The sequence below is a fragment of the Pocillopora verrucosa genome, chromosome 10, assembly GCF_036669915.1.
Source record: "Pocillopora verrucosa isolate sample1 chromosome 10, ASM3666991v2, whole genome shotgun sequence".
Lineage (NCBI taxonomy): Eukaryota > Metazoa > Cnidaria > Anthozoa > Scleractinia > Pocilloporidae > Pocillopora > Pocillopora verrucosa.
The window spans coordinates 15,679,038-15,698,872 of record NC_089321.1 but is presented as its reverse complement, the minus strand read 5'-3'; the positions used below and the strand labels follow the sequence as shown (position 1 = coordinate 15,698,872).

The following is a 19,835-nucleotide window of genomic DNA, read 5'->3' as shown; positions in this document are numbered from 1 at the left end:
TCATTTTCTGTGTTTAATTAAATCATGAGTAATAAATGTGTGACCTACAAAATCGAAATACTGTGTACTTATTGATTGAGTGGTAGGGCCGGCCGGAAAAATATTTGGCTCGGGGTCATGACCTACGGACCGAGCGCAGTAAGGTCCTTGCTTCATGACCTAGAGCCAAATATTTTACCGTCCGGCCCCACTAAATTCGGTCAATAAGCATTTTATCATATGACCACTAGCTGTTGAAAATTTCAACTTAAATAGGACGCAATAGACGGGCATACAAGCACGTATAAATTCTGTAATTAAAAGTTTTCCTTTTCATTTCGATTAGCCCAGATGGGGGAAAGGAATATTCTTAAACACACGTGATCTGGATGCCCAAAACACTGTGACAGCGGAAGTTCTGAAGGTTGCGAAAAGTCCCGGCTGTAATTCATTCATTTTGTTGTTACCATGAACAAGAAATAAGGATGCTCGATCCTAGGAAGTTTCATCACATATACGTTTTGAAGGCCGGAACAAAAAGGTTTTCGAGTTTCCTCACGTGATCAGTAAAACCGTAAGTTCTGTTTCGATTATAAAAAAACGAGATCAAAGTTACTTATACCCAACAGTCTCAAACTAGAGTGAGTCAGTGAGCGAGTGAAATGTACTAGTAATAGGACTGAATCGAGTCTGTAATCATCCGATTTCTTTTATATCGCGTGACGAGATGAACGAACCAAAAAAACTAGATCAAAGAAACTTATTTACGGCAGTGTCTACACAGAGTGACTCAGTGAGTGAGTTAACATTTGCACATCGTAGTCCCTACCAGTTTCTACGGTTCGCCTACCTTCGAGTTAACAAAGTTGATGTACTTCAACTCGGAAGCTGGGTCAGTCAAGTAGTAAACTTGATCTACTGTCATGTCTTCAATTCTTCTTCTGGAGAGCCTTACGGAGATAACACTGGCTATCAGTTCCAATCTTGGAATTGAAATTTCATTTATGAGACCTCATCTTGCTTTTCCCATGACAAATACACAGTGAACTTGGTTGGTGACATCTTTCAAATGGAGGTAAATGACGTCTGGATATCATTGACGAGAAGTGTCTGAGAAGAGGTGTAGTTGTACTTCTTTAACTTCACTAAATCCCTTGAGCTTGAAACAGTGGACTACTTGCATTTCTTGCTGCTTTGGTAGATTATCTAGCCAGCACTTTCATTGCTTTTTGTCATCTTCCTCTAATGGGTCATCCCTGCTCAAACTCTTTCTACTGAGTGTTAGCAACAGCAACGTAGCCATCATGACATATGGCGAGATGAATCCAAAAGGATTGAAGATGGGATAAACAGCTGACACAATCCCTCTTCGTGTAATTGGTCTCTGGTTCGCTAGCTGCAATATCTTCTCCAATACCTCCCATGCAAACTTGTCTTTCTCTGTATTCCACTTGAGGCCAAGAGCACTATCTGTAGGAAGTCGTTTAAGCTATACATTAACCACAGATTTGGCTCTTTCAGACTCCAGGATCGCAGCCAGCACTTCTCTATCATTACCATACCACTTCCTCAAGCGAAAACCGCCTTTCTCTAACAACCTGCGCAGTTGAATTGTTAAATTGACTGCTTTCTTTGTGGCACCTACATACATTTGTGTCATCTTCATACATGCTGCGCTTCACGGGGTCGTAGCTAGCATGAGGAAAGACGAGGCAATTGCCTCGTCTCGATTTTGGTCCAAGATTGACTTTTCTGACCCCCTCCTGATTCAACAGAGGCGTCTTCCTAGGATAGAAGTTAGCAACGCTTGGTGAAGATGTAGCACCAAATAGATGTTTCACCATTCGATACTCTTGCATTTCCTTTGCCAGGTCCCTATTCGGCCACCATACAAATCTTTTAAGATTTAAAAGGTGTCACAATCTTTTGGGTCCACCATGAATTGGTGAGACATTGCTTCTATGTCACCAACTACTAGTGATATTTATCCAAACTTTTCTGCACAATCATGTACCAGCCTCACCTTTGCCGGGCTTTAAGGGATGCTTTACTGGGTAGTGAGGGAGGTATCACACTGGTTTACCCCTTGTGTTCAACTCTTCTTCAAGAACTCTTTCTACATGTCTTCTCTCTATGTAGTCGTCGTTGATCATAAAAAAAACATCAAATTTAGTGTAAGCATATAAATTATTATTAAAAATGTTAGCCCAGTCAAGAAGTGCGAAATCATTGATTCATTTTTCTTCATCAAACTTGGAATAATCATTTTTATAATAATGTAGAGTTTTATGATTTACCTTAATATTATCTACAATCAAAAGTTGGGGAAGATGATCTGGGTTCTTAGGACTAAGTTAGCACTGGTAGTATTCACAGCATAAGTATTTGAAAATATGTTATCGATTAGGGTTGCAGATCTTTCAGTGATACGGGTTGGTTGTAAAATATAGGGAAAAGGAAAATAAGAGTTCAGCATCAGCGAGAAATCATTGGATTCCGGATGGCTTTCGCAGTTTAATAGGTTAATATTCAAGTCTGCCGTAAGGATGATATTCCTATTTTCTCTCGATAACTGAGATAAAATTGACTCAAATGGTTTCAAAGTCATCATCAGTTACACTCAGGTCAGTTCGTTTGAAGGTATTTGTTACTTTATCTATCAAGGAACGCTGGAGTAAGCAAAGATCACCCTGTGTAACAATGATAATAAACGTGCAAGTTTTACGCTTTTACTTCTTGTCAGGATCTCAATCCGTAGTCTTTACGTTTTATTTGCGCAGCGGTAATGCTCACACCTCTGTGAATAGGAAAGTTTCTTAAACATCCTTCTAAAAAATATATGGAAAAATGTCATGGCATTATGTCTTTTGAAATGAAATTTCTTAACAGCTTATCCCACAAGAATCCATAAGGTGCTGTGCTTCTTGACTTTCCCCGCGGGCTTGAAATTTTCGCCACACAACTACTCCGATGAAAGCTGCGCATGAAAGCTCCTTCATAAGACACCTCTTCAAAAACAGAGCTCTTCGCTCTGCCATCACCTTGTTGTTGAGTTTGTATGGTGGGTCGTGTTGCCAGGGCAAAGTAACTTGAAAGTGTCCATGGACTTGCTGCAGAATCCCTTCCATGATCTAAAAGGCTCTCTTATCTTCGACTGGTGCGCAAACGTTGGTCTCTACTTCTGTGTTTTCAAAGTCTATTTTCAATAGCCTTTCTAACTGCCGGTGTCATTCTTCATTGCGAATTTCGCATTCAGTTTTGCTGTCCAATTTTTTTTTTCAGTTTTGAAGTCTTTCTCATAAGTCAAGTTATCAGCGGATTCTTTTAAAGGACCTTGGTCTATAACATTATCATCTGATCGCTCATTAAATCTTCCACCTTTAATCATTAGACTTACACACACACTTTCATCTTCCAAGTTAGGAACGTTGTCGTGAACAAAAAGACCCTCTATGGTACGTGTGAAATTTGCTGAACAATTTGGGCTATCTTTTTGGCCCTCAACAGGACCAATTACAGTATTTCTTAAACTTTATCTGACCGCGACTGGTTTATCTTACCCGGTTTTTCATCAGCTATAACAACTAAGTAACTTACTTGAATTCACTATGATCATACATGTATGTGACCCATCACGGGATTTCAGGGAAGAAGGTGAACGCACGCTCGCGGTACACTAGCACGCTAAAACAAAAGAACGTGCCTTTAACACGTTAGCTGCGTGTAAGTTACTTGTCTCATTAACTTCGCAGCCATTGTCTTGCTTCGCACGGTAGAAACAATGAAACGTGTTAAGATCTTGCTCGCAACTTTGCACGATATAACACGGTGACCGTGCCAATTTTATAACACACCTCTTAGCTCGTAAGATGCCAAGATCAGTGTACAGTAAATAATACGCGGCTTCGCTCGGAAAGCTTCGTTTTGCGCCGGCTAACTTGCGGTCAGTTATTTATTTTAAAAATGACGGTTTGCATAGAGTGACGAACAGCGACCGCGTAGAGGACATGGAGCAGGGAATATGTTGCTAATGTATCCACAAAGATTCAGTACTGGGCTTATTAACTTCGTGAAGCGATAAGGATTTATATTTTAAAAGATTAGAGTTGAGTTTTAACAAAGTAACTCATGTGTCCAAACTGAGCTCCTCTGAACACTTCGTGCTCACTGAATTCCTTGTGAAAATCTTGAGGGAAAGAGCCGTGATTTGCCGTGAGTGTTTCCTTTTTTATTACAACTTTCGGATAGGACAGAAGATCTTCTTCATATTCACTTATATTCGGTGAGTAATATACTTTACAAACACCATTCTCACAATAATTTATTAAGAAGCTGACAAACACAAGTAACAAAGTAAGCCGGCCGGGATTTTACAAGATAAGCTAGTGTGATAAGACACAAAGGAACTTAGCGTGTTAAAAAAAAAGGCAAAAAAAAAAAAAAAAGCGTGTCATAGAAGGAAAGCTCAATTGCGTTAGCCAGATATGAACAATGGCTACAACTTGCTTTTCAAAATCAATTGTTCTTATGCGCATATCTACGCGATAAGTGTGTCATGCCGTTAGCGTGCGAGCGTGTTATAACGTGCAATGTACGTGCGTTCACCTAATTCCCTGACACCCCGTGGAGGGTCACGTATACGTACCGGTAATAGAACTGAGAAGAGTCTGTAATCATACCATTGATGTCAATGTCGGACGACTGCGCAGCGGGAGTCCGATTTGTTTATCGCGAGTATGATTACAGACTGAACTGGACGACACAAAGTCTTATTACCAGTCAATCATAAAAATGACAATTTCCGATAAAAGAAGAACATCCAGGTTATGAAAGAAAAGTAAAACATTTGCATTAAAAGACTGACAAAGGAGGCGTAAATTGTTTAACTGTTTGATAGTTTGATAACAAACGTTTTGGATAAAAACTGCAGAAAATGATGGTTTTGACGATTATACTTTTTTTTTTTTTAAAAAAAACAAATCTACTTACTCCGCTGCTGATGTCATAGGATAAGATTTCGTGGTTTTCCAGTGGTCGTAATTTGCATTAATAATTAACTTATCCTCTTCTTGTTGAAGTGTCAAAGTCTTGCGTAAGAAGATAAGTCCACGTATGACGCTGAAAGTTCACGAAGAAAGGTAATGTATTTTCTTTGGGGAACAGAACGTTACTTGACTGATTTCCTATAATCTTGTCCATAATCTTTTTTTTTTTGTTTTTTTAGTCGTGTCATGTCCTGTGACTATTAAGTCACGTTATGTTGTGCAAAAATCGTCACCGAATGAAATGAATTTGCTACAAAGCCGGAGTTCGTCAAACCACTGAGGCCTCACAATATTTTTAAATATTCCATGTCATATTGTGGAATGTCAAGAAATCTTCCAGAGAGTTGTTGTAAAAGGTTATCTCTCTTGTTAGCCTAAAAAATTGATACGCTTAAATCTTGAATGCATGTAGCTTGATCCCAAGAGGCTTTATTGTAAATACGTTCTGACGGCCGGTAAAAATGCAGATAGAAAACGAAGCATTACATTTATACGGCAGACCACTCTTTACTGGTTTCTTTGCGGAATACTGGCAACACAACATCATTGATTCCTCAGGATTATCAAATGCTCTAAAGAAGGGCTAACGCTCGAAACGTCAACTTCAGAAACTCATTATGATGGCCAATTTACATCGTCAACTGAGTTGGTAAAGCCAAATAGTTTTGTAATACCCCAACAAAGTTTCTTTAAAAACTTACTCCGTTGATTAATGTTGTTTATAAAAACTATGCATAAGAAAAGTTCTCATTGCAAAAGTTAAGATAAATGCTGTCAGTTTTGTTTATCTTTGTCCTGAGACTTTAAAGTCGTGTAATGTTCTGCAAAAATCACAACTTGAGTAAAATGAGAGGGGACAAACTTATTTGTCTTCACTACTTTTTCTGTTTTAAGGGGATATTGTGAATTCTAACACTTTCAGCTTGTTACAAATAGTTTCCGGGTGTAATCGACCCAGCCCGTTTTTGTAACTTAACATGTGTGTTCCTGCTTGTAGTGACTCGTTATTAATCCAGATTATCGACTCATTTAGTAATGTGTTACTAAAATAATGTTTCCCTGATTACAGGAGAGGATGGCAATGGAAAACTAACAGCAGAAGCCATGACACCTTTCATGAGCATCGCTTTATTTGTTGCCCTGTTCTTGCTCAACTCAGATCGCATTCAGAAAGCCATTGAGATATGCAGCGAATGTTTGATTTTGCTAAAAAGCGCCGATCAAAACAGCAAAGACCAATTTGATTCAGTACTGCTACAATTTTACAGCGACATCTATACCGTTCTTTTCAGCGCTTATCGTCATATCTCTGACGACATAAGTGCGGAAAGATACGGGAGGAAACTGTTTGACTTATACAGCGAGTCTGGAATTATGCTTTATAAACTTGGTGAAAACCTAAAAGCGAAGGAATATGTTGTGAGGGCCCTTGCCATAACAACGGAAATTGGCGAGAGAAGCGGAGAAGCATCCTGTTACGGAAACCTTGGAGTGCTGCTTCACTCGTTTGGCCAATACGACAAGGCTAAAGAGCATCTCCAAAAAGCGCTTGTCATCAGAACTGAAATTGGCGACAGAAAAGGGGAGGCAACTGACTACGGAAACCTAGGTACTGTGTTTTATTCGCTTGGCCAATACGACAATGCTAAAGAGTACCTCCAACAAGCGCTTGTCATCACAACTGAAATTGGCGACAGAAAAGGGGAAGCATCATCTTATGGAAACCTGGGTACTGTGTTTGAGTCGCTTGGTCAATACGACAAGGCTAAAGAGTATCACCAAAAAGCGCTTGTCATCAGAACTGAAATTGGCGACAGACAAGGGGAAGCATCATCTTATGGAAACCAAGGTGCTGTGTTTGAGTTGCTTGGCCAATACGACAAGGCTAAAGAGTATCTCCAAAAAGCGCTTGTCATCACAACTGAAATTGGCGACAGAAAAGGGGAAGCATCATCTTATGGAAACCTAGGTACTGTGTTTGAGTCGCTTGGCCAATACGACAATGCTAAAGAGTACCTCCAACAAGCGCTTGTCATCAGAACTGAAATTGGCGACAGAAAAGGGGAAGCATCATGTTATGGAAACCTAGGTGCTGTGTTTGAGTCGCTTGGTCAATACGACAAGGCTAAAGAGTATCACCAAAAAGCGCTTGTCATCAGAACTGAAATTGGCGACAGACAAGGGGAAGCATCATCTTATGGAAACCTAGGTACTGTGTTTCAGTCGCTTGGCCAATACGATAATGCGAAAGAGTACCTCCAACAAGCGCTTGTCATCAGAACTGAAATTGGCGACAGACGAGGGGAGGCATCATCTTATGGAAACCTAGGTGCTGTGTTTGAGTTGCTTGGCCAATACGGCAAGGCTAAAGAGTATCTCCAAAAAGCGCTTGTCATCAGAACTGAAATTGGCGACAGAAAAGGGGAAGCATCATGTTATGGAAACCTAGGTACTGTGTTTCAGTCGCTTGGCCAATACGACAAGGCTAAAGAGTATCGCCAAAAAGCGCTTGTCATCAGCACTGAAATTGGCAACAGACAAGGGGAGGCAACTGACTACGGAAACCTAGGTACTGTGTTTGAGTCGCTTGACCAATACGACAAGGCTAAAGAGTATCACCAAAAAGCGCTTGTCATCAGAACTGAAATTGGCGACAGAAAAGGGGAAGCATCATCTTATGGAAACCTAGGTACTGTGTTTTATTCGCTTGGCCAATACGACAATGCGAAAGAGTACCTCCAACAAGCGCTTGTCATCAGAACTGAAATTGGCGACAGACAAGGGGAAGCATCATCTTATGGAAACCTAGGTGCTGTGTTTGAGTTGCTTGGCCAATACGACAAGGCTAAAGAGTACCTCCAACAAGCGCTTGTCATCAGAACTGAAATTGGCGACAGAAAAGGGGAAGCATCATGTTATGGAAACCTAGGTACTGTGTTTCAGTCGCTTGGTCAATACGACAAGGCTAAAGAGTATCACCAAAAAGCGCTTGTCATCACAACTGAAATTGGCGACAGACAAGGGGAAGCATCATCTTATGGAAACCTAGGTACTGTGTTTCAGTCGCTTGGTCAATACGACAAGGCTAAAGAGTATCTCCAAAAAGCGCTTGTCATCACAACTGAAATTGGCGACAGAAAAGGGGAAGCATCATCTTATAGAAGCCTAGGTACTGTGTTTCAGTCGCTTGGCCAATACGACAAGGCTGAAGAGTATCACCAAAAAGCGCTTGTCATCAGAACTGAAATTGGCGACAGAGAAAGGGAGGCAACTGACTACGGAAACCTAGGTACTGTGTTTGAGTCGCTTGGCCAATACGACAAGGCTATAGAGTATCACCAAAAAGCGCTTGTCATCAGAACTGAAATTGGCGACAGAAAAGGGGAGGCAACTGACTACGGAAACCTAGGTACTGTGTTTTATTTGCTTGGCCAATACGACAATGCGAAAGAGTACCTCCAACAAGCGCTTGTCATCAGAACTGAAATTGGCGACAGACAAGGGGAAGCATCATCTTATGGAAACCTAGGTGCTGTGTTTGAGTTGCTTGGCCAATACGACAAGGCTAAAGAGTATCTCCAAAAAGCGCTTGTCATCAGAACTGAAATTGGCGACAGAAAAGGGGAAGCATCATCTTATGGAAACCTAGGTACTGTGTTTGAGTCGCTTGGCCAATACGACAAGGCTAAAGAGTATCACCAAAAAGCGCTTGTCATCAGAACTGAAATTGGCGACAGAGAAGGGGAAGCATCATCTTATGGAAACCTAGGTACTGTGTTTCAGTCGCTTGGCCAATACGATATGGCAAAACAGTATCTTCAAAAAGGGCTTGTCATCACAACTAAAACTGGTGATAAGAAAGGGAAAGCAGCACAACTTTCAAACCTTGGAGGAGTGTCTAGAAGTGTTGGTGATTATGAAGCTTCGGAAGTATGCTTGGAGAAAGCTTTATACATATCCAGAGATATTGGAGCTGGAAGAACAGAGTTCGAAATCCTTAAACAGTACGCCATTTTGTATTTATTTCAAAATAAAATCAAAGACTCTCTGTCGTGTCTTCATCTGTGCATTGAAAAGTATGAGGAGCTGAGATATTTTTTGGGCGCCAATGATGAGTTCAAAACATCATTGCTGGAGCACTCAGGAATATTTCCCTACAAGCTGCTTTGTACTTTGCTCTGTGACACCGGAAATGCTCGGGATGCTCTCTATGTCGAGGAGTTGGGTCGAGCTAGAGGCCTATCAGACTTAATGGCAGAGAAGTACTCGGTTGAAACGCATATCTTTGCTAATCCACAATCTTGGTTTGGCATTGAGAACATTTTAAGAACGAAAAATAACTGTACTTGTCTGTACATTTCTTATTTTCAGAATCTTCTGCATTTGTGGATCTTGAAAACAAGTGGAGTCCTTCACCTTAGAAGAATATCAGTAGAAGAGAATCTAGTTCAGGCAGGGTTACCCAAAGATTTGTCTTTGAGTCAATTTTTGGATGATAATTTCCGGGGTCTTGGTATTTTGCCTACTAAAGATTGTGAAGATCGGTCTTTAAATACGATTAACGTGCAACCTCTCTCCCCCGCACAAAAGAGCTCAGCAAGATTGCGACTAGTCGAGGAGGACGAGGACAAGGAAGTCATTTCAACTCTATCTTTGTGTTACAAAATTTTTATCGCTCCCGTTTATGATTTGCTGGAGGAGCCTGAAGTCATCATCGTTCCTGACCGCAGTTTGTACAAAGTTCCATTCGCTGCACTGAGTGAAAAGGAGGGAGCCGAATTCCTCTCGGAGACTCATAAGATCCGTGTCATTCCTTCCTTGACAACACTCAAGATTATTCAAGATAGTCCAGAGGGCTATCACAGCAACACTGGTGCCTTGATAATAGGCAATCCCAAGGTTAATGGGCTGCCGTCATTGCCATTTGCAAGAAAGGAAGCGGAGATGGTTGGACGACTGATGCGTGTTCCGCCTCTGGTAGAAGAGAAAGCAACGAAGCAGGCGGTGCTTGAGCGGATAGGTTCAGTAAGTCTGATACATTTTGCTGCCCATGGCAACGCCCAAAGAGGAGAAATTGCCCTCTCCCCCATTCCTATTCCCAACAGTCAAAATGCTATCCCACCACAGGAAGCTTACATGTTGACGATGGCTGATGTCTCACGAGTGAAAGTTAGAGCTAAACTGGTGGTACTTAGCTGCTGTCACAGTGGAAGAGGTGAGATAACAGCCGAAGGAGTGATAGGAATTGCCCGTGCGTTCTTGGGATCTGGTGCTCGCTCGGTGTTAGCTGCGCTGTGGGCCATTCCAGACTTAGCAACGGAGCAGCTGATGAATCGGTTCTACAAACACCTTGTTGAAGGAGAAAGTGCCAGTGAATCCCTTCATCAAGCCATGAAGTGGATGAGAAAAAACGGCTCGAGAAAAATGTCTGAGTGGGCTTCGTTTACGCTGATTGGAGATGATGTGAGGCTCGAGTTTGACAAGCAGAGGTAAGACTCGGTCAGAACAGGTATTTAATAAATGAAAGTTAAATTAGATGTGAAAGTGGCTTTGACTTACTGGTCGCTGACTGTCGGCGGGAATCCTTTGTCACCATGAATACCAAAGCCACTTTTGTACCATTTTTTTTTTGGTTTCTTTCAAATAGCAACAATTGATTCTCCCAATTAGATGTAAAATACATAATCTCGAAAGCGCCTTTCTGCCAATCAGATATAAGTACAGTTGCCTACATATTGCGCCTGGTATAACTGTTTATTTATAATTGTTTTTCTTCTTTACTTTTGTTGTAGGAAAGAGGATGAGAATATCTCGAAGGAAACAGACCTTGGAGACTTTTAAATGGATGAACAAATAGAACGAGTTAAGAAAATACTCTATCAGTTATTTTATTGTGTAATTAAGGAATAGGCAATCTTCAATTAAGCATATTGATTATAATTTTTTTTGCGTTTTCTTTTCCGATCTTCTCAGAAGGAGGTATTGGTTACGTATTCGAGAGATATTTTATTCTACGCAAAAATGATCTTATCCGGCCGATATAAGTAGCACGAAACATTATTGACGAAGGGCTTTTAAGTAAAGTGAAATCAGGAAAGTTGAAACAGTAGTTTAAGCATCAAAAATGAGCCAGTTGTCTTAAAGGGTTTTCTCTCAAAGCCTTTCATTTTTTTGTTATAGGTTTCGTTCACAGAATCCATATTTTTTGACAAAAAGTCTTAAAAGAAAACCTTTCCTTATGGTCATTTCCAGTACCACTTCTTAGTGCTTAAAAGACTGAAAAATACTAAATAGGACCATGGAAAAAGCTATCAAAGTCAAGAATGGTATTACTAAAAAGTGGAAAAGTTACGGCAGCAATATTTTGAAACTGGTTCAATAAGTCACTTACGCATCGTAATTTTTGATACATTATAATGTTTTCATGGTGATTTAATCGTTTTCAAGTCAGGTTATTGTCAGAAAGTTGGTTTGGGAATAAAAATATTCTTGTTTTTACCACACTTTTATACACTCCTCTTTTTTGGGAAACTTTCCTAAGGGATTATGTAGTAATTCCAAAGACACTAATATAAAAGAAAGCTTGAGAGAAATCTTAGAAAATATCGTGAGCGTCTGTTTTAACCAGGTTACAGAGTAAAGCAGGAAGCACTGTTGTTCATTGTTCAGGCGTGCATTTCTCTGATCGTTTCTCCTCCACCCATGTGACTTGATTCTCGTCCTACAATCAAAAAAATTCTGGCGATGAAGTTCTGGTGATCAGCATTCCAGTGTCAAATAGTAATCCTAATACATGTATCACTAGATAAAGCGTCAAATTATCGTATTATAGGAGCCAAACGAGTTTTTCATCCCTACATTTGATGCAAATGACATTAATTTCATTCTTGAGGCATGAAAAAGTAATTGCATGCACGAAAAAAGGCTCGATCATGTCACGTTTTCTTGATATGGTGTCCTTCTCGTCTCCTTCTTTAGCTATTTCTAAGGGCGTTTAACATCACACTAATTATTCCGAACGTTAATATACCTGAACTATGAGTATCAGTGCATGAGGAATTCTTATTCCTACCCCAACCTACTCGTCCCAAACCCCTTCCCTCCTCCACTTCGCTCTGCTTAAAAAAGGAAATTAAGGAGATGGATTCTGGCCGGTTTTGTTCGGAAACCTTTCTGTGAGTTATGTTTCTTGTGAATCAAGAACATCGATCATTCCTACCCCAACCTACTTGTCCCAACCTCCCTCCCTCCCCCACTCCGTTCTGCTTCAAAGAGCGAATATAGTAGTAATCAGTTTGCTGGACAAATTTTTTATTCTTTTTGCTCTCGACCAATTAGCCCGCAACAGTTCTCACAGTTATTTCAAAAGCTTTTAATAAGAAATTTCTGCGAAAAATTTTGAAGTCATTCTGAAATTTTGTAGGTAACTGGCTTTTCTTTCTGTTCTGGTAGTGTTGCGCTTTTTCTAGACCATGAAACGTTACTGTCAAGTGCAACTTCTTGGGCATTTTACTTTACTTCCAATGGACAGAGGCGTAAGTAAAAAGGAACTTAGCAACAGTGCTTAGCAACAGTTAGGTGAATATTTTCCATATAAGGTGATTCGATATATGAGCTGATTACCTGAGGTGAGTGAAAAGATTAGAACACTAGAAATGAAATATCCGGAGGCAAAAATTTGAGAGTGTGTCCACGAGAGCACCAGGCAGTCTACATGCCATCTCACTGGTTTCAATGAAACTTTGCCAGTTTAAAGGGTCTACCCCAAAACTCAAACAGACAAACTGGTTTCCGGTTTTGGTTCTTTCCGGGGGAGGATAGACCAACTCCTGGTTTCTCTCGTTTTCGCCGGGGAAATCGCTTCAAAATGGGTGAAACGTATGAAGCTCTCACTGCGATGCAACAAAATTTGAGAGGGGGTCAATGTTTAGTGACAGTAGGAGACAGACAACTCTGAAACGTCATGTAACTGTCAAAGAGTTTACACTTCTAGTAATATATTCCCCTCTCTCGCAACAGCTCAGCAGATAGTATTGATCCTATGCAGTGTACGTGTATCAGTTGTATTGCGTCCTCATAGTGATGCAACATAAGTGATCGAGTGTCTAAAAAACCCTCAATTCAACCTAAAACTCGAATTGACTTACTAGCCAGGTGGACCACTTTGGATGGGCCCTTTGGAAAACACAAAAAGCTTATGCCTTTTTCTCAGAAAGCAAAGAAGTATCTTCTAAACATGTGCCGGACAGGGGAGGAAACTAGTAAGAAGTGTGGCTTCTCAAATATAGAGTTTAAGAGACGACACCGGCCAGAAATGTTGTATAGGACAGACTGGTCGATAGAGCAGCAGATCGCTTGATACTTCAGCCGAATATCTGCCTTGACAAAAGCTGGTTTATTGAAGAGGTTTTCCTCTGTAAGTATGAATAAGGACGAAGAGGTTGATGCAGATGATCTAGTTTCAGAAACTGACCGAACAATCAGAAGGGACCTTGAAAAATTTAGACGAAGACTGCAAGAGAGGGTACAGCTGGCAGCTGCCACAGGCTATAAAAAAATACAGACTTTTGCATCTCACTTTCCTCTCAAATTTTTTGTCTTTACCCATGAAAACAACTGGATATGTCCTTGGGTTTTTTCATTACGGGAAATTTGGGTAGGTATGTCATGTATGGGCACATATTATGTCCTCAATGCATATTATGTCCTATACTTTACATACAATACCCTACACACATACAGGGCTAAACAAGGCTAGATACAGCTATACACAGTTATACAAGGCTATACAGAGCTATACCCAGCTATACACGGCTATACAGAGCTATATACAGCTATACAAGGCCATACACAGCTATACAGAGCTATACACAGCTATACACAGCCAAACAGGGCAATACACAGCTAAACAGCGCTATACAGGGCTATACATAGCTATACAGGGCTACACACAACTATACAGGGCTATACACAGCTAGACAGGGCTATACACGGCTATACACAGCTATACACGGCTATACACAGCTATACAGGGCTATACACAGTTATACAGGGCTAAAAACAGCTATACAGAGCTATACACAGCTATACAGGGCTATACACAGCTATACAGGGCAATACACAACTATACAGGGCTATACACAGCTATAAAGGGCTATACACAGCTATACACGGCTATACACAGCTATAAACAGGTATACACAGCCATACAGGGCAATATGCAGCTATACAGGGCTATACACTGCTATACATAGCTATACACACACATACGCACCTTTGGCAACTTGTGAGGACTGTGTTTACACACACCGCTTGCGGGGACCCCCCCTTCTGCTGGCAGTATCAAAATTAAAACTACGATGTTTGATAGCTTGTTTGCCTTACTCTTTATACACTTGATTAGAATTGAGGAAATTTCAATTTTTCTTGTGGGGACTTCCTTATGGGGACCTGTCCATTACTCAACTTTGCCTACTTGTGGGTACTACTTTTAATATAAGACTTGTGAGGACATACTTACCTAACTTGTGGGGTCTCTGTTTCCACACCCCTCTTATGAGGACCACCTCTCCTTTTGCTGGAGAAGGCGAAGAAGTTTTGCTGAAGGCCTGGTACTTTCCTGCAGCGGAAGAAAACCCTCGTGATTAATACTAATAATGAAGGCCCGTTAGCGTAATCGCCTTTGCAGTTGTTGTTTGGTCTTGCAATGGGAGAGAGACTGCACTGCGTGGCGAGACTAAACAACGGCTGCGACGGAGACTACCGCAAGTGTGACACCAATGGAGTTTAGTGTTGCTTAAAACTATTCAGACACCAGTGACAATAGACCAGAAAAACACCTGTGTCTAAATTCATTTCAGATAAATTGAATGGGTCTTTTTTGCTCTTTAATGAAATAAATTTTTGTCGGAATCTTTTGAAGTTAATACTTTTTCTCTTTTTACAAAAATGAAAACGTCAGTCAATTAGTGTCCCACCTGAGCTTATCCATCCAAAGAAATAACTTTTGCATGCATAGCATGCCTACAATGAAGGATGACTGCGACTTAAGGAAGCCCAACTGAAAAAATCTCAAAAGTGACCCTTCAATTTGGGATAAAATACTCTTTGCAGGAAAGACCTAATCTTTATCTTTCAAATTCGAAACTCAAACCTGCGGGTATCTTTCTGTGAAGAAGGCAAGAGACAGTTGATATAACTCGAATCCTGTAATGTTTTCAACAAAAGTCCAACTGTCACGCTTTCAATAACACCAACTCGACAGTAATGATTTTAGGAAAAGGGCACAAAAATATTTATTGTAAAAGCTTTCTGAATTCGGCTTCTTTGATTAAGAGATGGCTTTTCAGTTTGGTGTATGAAAAAACCCATGATATTGGCCAACTGGAGGAAAGGCAATACTTGACAAATACAAGTTGAGCACTACAATGGTTCCATTTTGGTAACACACCCTTTTTTTTAACGTCTAATTTGGGGGCTGAGGTTGAACGTTCTTTTTTATGCAATTTGAGTCTGAAAACGTTCTTAAGATGTTCTGAAAGTTTTATTATTACGGACTAAATTCGACCACAATATGAGTTGTTCTTCAGTTTATCGTACAACAGTAAAAACCGCATTCTTAAGTATTTGAGTTTATTGTCCTGTTTGACCACAGTTTAACATTTCTTTTGCCTTTATTTATTCTTCTCATAAAAAAAAAGATAAAAAAGATGAGCAAAATGAAAAAGTTCTCAACTGACTCTCAGCCTGGGTATGTTCTAAGAATGTTTTAAAAATTTGGGCTAATCTCAGCCTAAACGTTCCTATTAAAAAAGGTTCTTATAAAAGAAAAAAAAGGATCTAGTACTTGGAACTTAATTAATATTGGCTTCCATCCTACACTTAGCATATATATAAGCCAGACTGGTAAGCCCTCCTCATAATCTTGGAACTTCAGGTGGCTTTTCACAAAAAAAGAAGGCAAGAGAAGTTTGAAGTTAATGGAACTGTAACACTTTTATATAATTTTAAGCAGCGATGTCTATTTAACTGTCACAGGAGAGTTATCAACCAAAGCCACTCACTAGTGAGTAGAGCAGATATTCTGCATCCCATGTTGCAGACATCTTTTTAGTGAGATTGGCCATAAAATTGTATGCTAATGGCTACTAAAATTTAACTTAAGACGTAGTTTGGTTGCACAACCCTCTGATGTTGGTTCCACAATGCTTGATCAATAACAGTTCAATTCAACCACTGTAGTTATAAATTTTTTTGTTAAAATCATTATGCAAAACTCTCTCATTGGTTTTGCTTACACTCCAGAAATGAAGCACTCTTAGTTAGTGTATATTAAAATCCACCTCTGGAATTATCAATGATCAAGTGTAAGAGACTTAAAAACGGTAAAAATTCTGGATATAACCCTGAGCTCATAATTAGGAGCTTTTTGTTGTAAAGAAGATATTGACCAATTAAAAACTAGTTAGGCCTACAAATGGATGGCAAATTGCTTCTAATATTTTGCAAAATACATATAACAATACTGCATTGTATATATTTATAACTTAACAAGGCCGGATCAGTGGTTACAAGCTACAATGCAATACTGGCTGAAACTACACACTTTAACCAAACAGTAATGATATGGATAAAAAAAAATTCTGTTTAGTCATATTAAGAATATTGGCGGGTATGTAAGGTCTACAGAGCTTACTATCAGGATGTATAGATTTGAGAATTTGGTAGCTTATATTGAGGTTGGGTACTTTAATATAGGCTTATATCCAAATGTTCAGGGTGTGTTTTTTATAACAGTATAACCCAAACATTTGCAGGAGCCTTAGATCCTGGCGGATTATACAATTCACTAAAACTGTAAGCGCAGGAGTATTTATAAGAAGTCTTGGTAGGGCTCACCTTCGGTAACAGTGATTACGTGATGAGAATCTACAGAAACTTTTTAAAATGATTGATAAAATAAAGGGAAGCTCTATTACTTTTGAAGAAAATTTGAGGCAACTGGAACATACTATTTGCCCTTGAATCAGGAGACCCACACAAACTTTGACTATTAGTAATATTTTTAAATATTGGGAAATGCAAAGCAAAACACCCCTTAACTATCTTAATGTTAGCAATTATGTCCAACATCATAACGAATATACTAATTATCTCAGTTGTATTTTGTTGTCCTTGCAGCTCTTGGGGTGAAATTTTAGCAAGGTAACAGGGTAGTCATTACGGGCAGGGGACCAGGGAGTTTCATAGAGGATAGAATAAAAATAGAACCAAAAAGGAAATCCCTAGCTGCTTAATTTCCTGCCTTCTTTCTGTAGTTACCCAGAAACTTGAGATCTTTGTGACAGCCCTGAGATTGGAAGAGTTTGGCAAAACAGTAGGTTACCCTGCACAGGATTAGTTATACTTTGAGATAACAAAAACAGAACGATTCTATTAGTTATACTTAGGGGCAAGAACCTGCTTTTTCTTGTCAATCTGATTTTTCAAAAAGTATTAAACAGCATGCCGGTCCTTAAGTTGTTTGTATTTTAAAAGCAAGTGTTGCACTAAATGCACCATTTGCTTTTAAAATACAATTCTAAAAGTTTAGTTTTCTTAATAACGTCATTGTTTGACAAAGTTAAATATGTGATGCCAAACCCTTTCAATTGGTTATATCTTAATACCCCAATCAAGAGCTAAATAGAGCACTCTTAGTTTGTGTAATACTGAAATCTACCTCCATAGTTATCAATGACTGAATTTGAGAAAGTCGAAATAATGTAAAAATTCTGGACACAACCCTAAAATCCTATTTTTAAGGTAGCTTATTTTTAAATTTTGTCCAATTATAAAATTTTGAGTTGGAATTACAAGTGGATAACATATTGATTCTAAGACTTTTAAAAGTTTTGATGTCAATACTACAGTTTATATCATTTTACACTTGACAAAGCCAATTTAATGGAGGATTGGTGGCTTACACTTTGGGGGGGGGGGGTATTTTGGGATTGGCCTATATCCAAAAATTTATGGTAGAATTTAACATATTCTATTTGTCGTTGAATCACAGGGTATCCACGCAAACTATGACGATAAGTTTTTTTTTAAAATATTGGAGATGTTTGGAAACAGCAAAATACCCCTTAATTATCATGAATTACTGTTTTTTGTTGTCCTTGCAGCTATTGAGGTTGAATTTTAGCAAGGTATTAAGGGTTGTCATTAAGGGTGGGGAAAGATCAGTTCACTTAGCCATTTTTAGCGGCAAGAACCCTCTTTCTCCAATGTCAATATGATTCTTAACAAAATATTTAACAGCATGCCAGTCCCTACCATCTAATGCACCATTTGCTTTTAAAATACAGTTCTTACAGTCCAATTTTCCCGTAAAGCGTCTTTCTCTGACAAATGAACTAGGGTGCTTAAAAAACTGCCTCCTTCTCTTCTTCTGTACATAAAACATGGGCATCTTACTCTGTAAAGAAAATCAAAATAAGCATAACAAGTAAGCTTTCAGCTAAAACTTACTCCTCTTATAATTATAACATTTTCTCTACTTACTCTTTGACATTCCCCGGTCCACATTTTCCATGTCCATGTGACTGCTGCGTTTTTCGGGGGGGGAGGGGGGAAGGGGGAGGGTTAATTTCTTTGCAAGTAGTCCCCGTAAGTAACTGTGTATTAGCATGTCGCCACAAGAATGGAAAGTAGTCCCCATAAGTAGTTGTGTGTTAGCATGTCACCATAAGTACGGCAAGTAGTCCACATTAGTAGCTATGTAGAGCTTTTCCCTTGAAAGTGCCTATGACACGAAATTTTGAAATTTTTTATTTTGCATTTTCTGGTTGATAGCTGTATTAAAATTAGAGATCATTAACCATAGCGCTTAGCGAGTTCTCCTTGACCAATTTTTTTGTCCATTGGAAGTACGATTTGGCGGCCAAAAAGTGTCGCCACTAAGCGAGCGGCCAAAATCATGTTATATAGCTGTGACGTAGAAAACTGTGAAGACGCGTAAGCAATTATGGTGGAGAAAGGAGAAATATAATAGAGAGGACGAACATAGTGCGTGGCTGGAGCGCCCAATGATGTTCGCTACAAGAATAATACACATAAACCGGGCAATTATATACACGACTTTCCAAATGATGTAGCTGTATGGCCAAAATGGACGCTTTCGATCGTCGACATCGAGGAGATTCTACTCTTTAATGTCGTCGGCCTTATTCTCCGTACCGGCTTCGAAGACGCCTGTTGCGAAAACATACCACAAATCAGGGTAAGATAACCGATGAATTCAGCTAAAACGAATGCTGATTAAGGGCCCTGTTTCCACACTATACACGATTGTTCAACATTCTTTCCGGCTGACATTTCGCAAATGAAAAATGGTGAGCTCCTTCTTGATGTTTATTTCACGCGCTTGAGATGTACTCACACTTTTTGTCTTTCCACATGACTACATTTGCGCTTTTCTTATCGTATGAATATCATACCAATTGTAGCTTCCATCGTATTTTGATAAAAGATTTACATCAATTGTAATGAAGTTCAAGCCCTTTCCTGAGCTGACTGATATCCTGTTGCGTGAACAGTGTGCAACCTCTGACGGATAATGGCATAAAAACAAGCTTAAAGGGGCCGTGTATTCTCCTAACCTAAGTTTCCGAAAAATCCATCTCACGAGCTATCAATTCCCCCCTACCCTCAAGAAACCAAAAGTAGCAATATTAGCAATTTCATTGGGATAACAGCACCGCAACGATATAAATAAGGAAACACAAATTTTATTGAATTAGATAGTAACGAATTCAAGTGCCGTATGAA

At 39.5% G+C, this 19,835-nt stretch overlaps 1 protein-coding gene across 1 annotated transcript; it reads left to right on the top strand.

The window, feature by feature from the left end:
- Positions 1-1,987: 1,987 nt before the first annotated feature.
- On the top strand, positions 1,988-10,865 carry LOC136283690 (tetratricopeptide repeat protein 28-like). Its single transcript, XM_066172890.1, has 7 exons — positions 1,988-2,045; positions 6,094-6,229; positions 6,317-7,713; positions 7,954-8,193; positions 8,554-8,806; positions 8,927-10,513; positions 10,817-10,865. Exons 1-7 carry the CDS (start codon positions 1,988-1,990, stop codon positions 10,863-10,865), a joined length of 3,720 nt encoding a protein of 1,239 aa, XP_066028987.1.
- The last annotated feature ends 8,970 nt before the right edge of the window (positions 10,866-19,835 follow it).

Coding starts and splice junctions, on each gene's coding strand:
- LOC136283690 (XM_066172890.1), top strand. CDS start 1,988: ATGTACCAGCCTCACCTTTGCCGGGCTTTAAGGGATGCTTTACTGGGT. Junction 7,714..7,953: donor ATCATCTTATGGAAACCTAG/GTACTGTGTTTT, acceptor ATGGAAACCTAG/GTACTGTGTTTCAGTCGCTT. Junction 10,514..10,816: donor CTCGAGTTTGACAAGCAGAG/GTAAGACTCGGT, acceptor CTTTTGTTGTAG/GAAAGAGGATGAGAATATCT.